Genomic DNA, 3,509 nt, shown 5'->3' on the forward strand with positions numbered 1-3,509 from the left:
TTTCATAGCTGCTTAAATACATCATAGGATAGTATTTGCATGGCACTCAGTGACATCATTTGATATCATGCAAATGGTGGTGCATCATCCATCATTAAAGGACAGCTCTAGGTAGAATCACAACTCAGAATCACTGCTGGAGTTAAGTTCTCTGTGAGGTTCTGGGACATATCAACAGGGATGGAATTGAGGATTTTGACACATTTCCTCCTGATCTTCCCTGCATGTAAGAAACCATATTTCTCCTTGTGTTTATCATTTCGTGGATTTCAGTGCAGTTTTCTTTTTATGACTTTTCCAACGTTGTATTCCCATGAATGCAGGTGCTTCCTCACAGATCACTCTGACGGAGACTGGTGGTGGCATCAAGAGGGCAGGAGAGACCCTGCAATTGACCTGCACTGTGTCTTTTGAATTAACAAACAGTCCCGTGGGCTGGATTCGCCAGCCAACAGGAAAAGGCTTGGAGTGGATTGTAACCATCTACAGGGATGGAAGTGCTAACTACAACCCTACTCTCCGAGGCCGGATCACCATCACAAGGGACACCTCCAAAAGGCAAGTTTTCTTGCAACTGAACAGTCTGAAAGCTGAAGATTCCTCCATGTATTACTGTGTGAGAGACACAGTGAGAAAAGTCTTATCAGAGGCAGGCTAAAAACTGTCCTAGCAGAAAGGAGAACTCCTTCACGCCTAACTACACACACCAGCTGAAATCAAAGCCATCCTTCCATTTATTAATTCCATCTGTTTGTTTCTTCAGCCACTGGTACATGAAATACCATACTAGCTACACCAGAGACTTCAAATATTTTGACAATCTTCCCCCATCGCCAGGAAATTTGGTGAATTGTCCATCTGTGAAGACAGAGGAAAACCAGGGCTTTTTTGTAGCAGGAACTCCTTTGCATATTAGGCCACACACCCCTGATGTAGCCAATCCTCCAAGAGCTTCCAGGGCTCTTAGGACAGCCTACTGTAAGTTCCAGGAGGATCAGCTACAGCATGGATTTGTAGCCTAATATGCAAAGGAGTTCCTGTTATTAAAAAAGCCCTGAAGTAAACTACATCTGTGAATCATCAGAACTGGATATCTCCCTGAATGGTCTCTAGACTACAGAGATTCACTTGCCTGGAGAAAACATCTCCTTTCTAAGATGGACTTTATGACATTATACCCACACAAATTCCCTGCACATTTCCAGCCTGCTCACATCTGGCTAGCTTTGAGAACAGCAATTCTGTGATTTGAAAAAGTACATGAATCCAGTAGATACTATATGATGCATTTGGCCTCAAACTTTTTTCTGGTTCTCACATGCAGCAGCATGCAATATCTCCAACAACCCCAAAGTATTATAAAAATACACATCATTATCTTCCTTTTGTTTGCTCTTTCTCTGGCTTTGAAATGCACAACTGCGTAAACTGCTTTTGAGTGCTTTATTTACAGATCAAAATTAGAAATCTCTTGCGGCTGGGAACCAGTTTTGGACTACAGGACATTCTTCAATGTTCTTTAAGCATCATTTCATTGGGTCTGGTACAAACCCACACAACCACCCAATCTATCCCACATTTTTGTTTGTTGTTCAGTCACACAGTCGAGTCTGACCTTTTGCGATCCCATGGACAAAATCACGCCATGCCCTCCTGTCTTCCACCATCCTCCAAAGTCTGCTCAAATTCGTGTTTGTTACATCAGTAACGCTGTCCAGCCATCTCATCTTTTGCCATCCCCTTCTTCTTTTGCCTTCTGTCCTTCCCAGTATCAGGGTCTTCTCCAGTGAGTGCTCCCTTCTCATTTGGTGGTCAAAGTATATGAGCTTCAGTATCTGACCTTCCAGGGAACAGTCTGGGTTGATTTCCCTTAGGACTGACTGATTGGATCTTCTTGCAGTCTAAGGGACTCGCAAGATCATGCACCAGATTATCATTCTCTGTTTGAACTTCTCTAAATAAATTGATGACCTTCCCTTTTTCATATGGACAGGATCAAGGGAAATCTGAAGAACATGGCAGCCCAAGTTGGCAATATGGACTGTTGCACTGTTATGCCCCAGTGCCTGAGGAAAGGAAACACTGACTCTGTTTACAACTGGTACATATGGCACACATGCAAAGGAAGTCTGGGTTTTTAGAAAGGGAGTTTTTGGCTTGCCTCTAGCAAGGTTTTTCTCTCTGTGTATCTAGCGCAGTAATACATGGAGGTGTCCTCTGCTCTCAGGCTGTTCAGCTGCAGGAAAACCTGCCTTTTGGAGGTGTCTCTGGTGATGAAGAAGAAGAAGAAGAATTGCAGATTTTTACCCCGCCCTTCTCTCTGAATCAGAGACTCAGAGCGGCTTACAATCTCCTGTATCTTCTCCCCCCACAACAGTCACCCTGTGAGGTGGGTGGGGCTGAGAGGGCTCTCACAGCAGCTGCCCTTTCAAGGACAACTCTGCCAGAGCTATGGCTGACCCAAGGCGATGCCAGCAGGTGCAAGTGGAGGAGTGGGGAATCAAACCCGGTTCTCCCAGATAAGAGTCCGCACACTTAACCTCTACACCAAACTGGCTCTCATGAGGCTTTGGAGAGCACTATTATAGTTAGTGCTTCCACCGGTCCATATGACTCCTATCCACTCCATCCCTTTCCCTGGTGGCTGACGGACCCAGCTCACAGAATAGCTTGTTAAATCAAATGAGACTGTGCAGGTCAGTTGTAGAGTATCTCCTGGCCTCTTGATGCCACCACCCGACTCTGTCAGGGTGATCTGTGAAGCAATGCCTGCAATTATGGGGAAAGAACAGAAAAAGACAAGAAGTACCATGAGAAAATGGCACTGAAACTCTTTGGGGAATTGTCACAAAGGGAACATGGCCGTCATTCTTACATGCAGGGAAGACCACTAGGAGATGTATCAGGAGGATCGTCAGTTTCATTACTGGAGACATTTCCTCCGTCCTCAGGGGCGACTGGGTTCCAACAGGGCTCCTGAATTCTGTGTTCTCTTCCTGCAATGTCTTTTAAATGGCAGGGACTTCTGAGTTAATTTGCATAATGCAAAAGTTGTCCCTGATAAATCGTTTTACTGTATTCAGCGTTGCCTGCATGCTTATTGAACTTTAATGCAACTCACTAAAACTACTAGCTTTATAATGGCACTGAGAATATTTCAAGAGATTGTTAATCAACCCTTACAGAAGTGCCAGGGCTCCATGAAGGAAACTACAGCTGATGAACCAGTCTGTGCTCCAGTGTTAACATACACCCTCTTGTGCGCCTTAACACATTCCAACCTTTTCCAGAAGTACAATAACTCAGCAACATTTAAGATAACCAAATAGCGCTGGGAGCAAATGGGTGTTGTCTGTTCATATAGTACTTCATTCATTCATTCATTTGGCTTATGTCCCACCCTCCCTGCTGAAGCAGGCTCAGGGCAGCTTACATATCAGTAAAACGTTACATAAAACCAATTAAAACAGAAACAGATGTTACATTAACTCATTAAGGTACTTCAGGTG

At 44.3% G+C, this 3,509-nt stretch overlaps 2 gene segments (V, D, J or C); one reads left to right on the forward strand and one right to left on the reverse strand.

Moving 5' to 3' along the window:
* Positions 1–313: 313 nt before the first annotated feature.
* LOC132584698 (Ig heavy chain V region MOPC 141-like) lies at positions 314–658 on the forward strand. The segment is given in 1 exon segment: positions 314–658. A coding segment is annotated over 1 exon segment (345 nt).
* A 1,479-nt stretch (positions 659–2,137) lies between these two features.
* Positions 2,138–2,936, reverse strand: LOC132584700 (Ig heavy chain V region PJ14-like). The segment is given in 3 exon segments: positions 2,138–2,276; positions 2,559–2,769; positions 2,876–2,936. Coding segments are annotated over 3 exon segments (411 nt in total).
* Between the last annotated feature and the right edge of the window lie 573 nt (positions 2,937–3,509).

This window comes from Heteronotia binoei, chromosome 15, assembly GCF_032191835.1.
Source record: "Heteronotia binoei isolate CCM8104 ecotype False Entrance Well chromosome 15, APGP_CSIRO_Hbin_v1, whole genome shotgun sequence".
Classification (NCBI taxonomy): domain Eukaryota; kingdom Metazoa; phylum Chordata; class Lepidosauria; order Squamata; family Gekkonidae; genus Heteronotia; species Heteronotia binoei.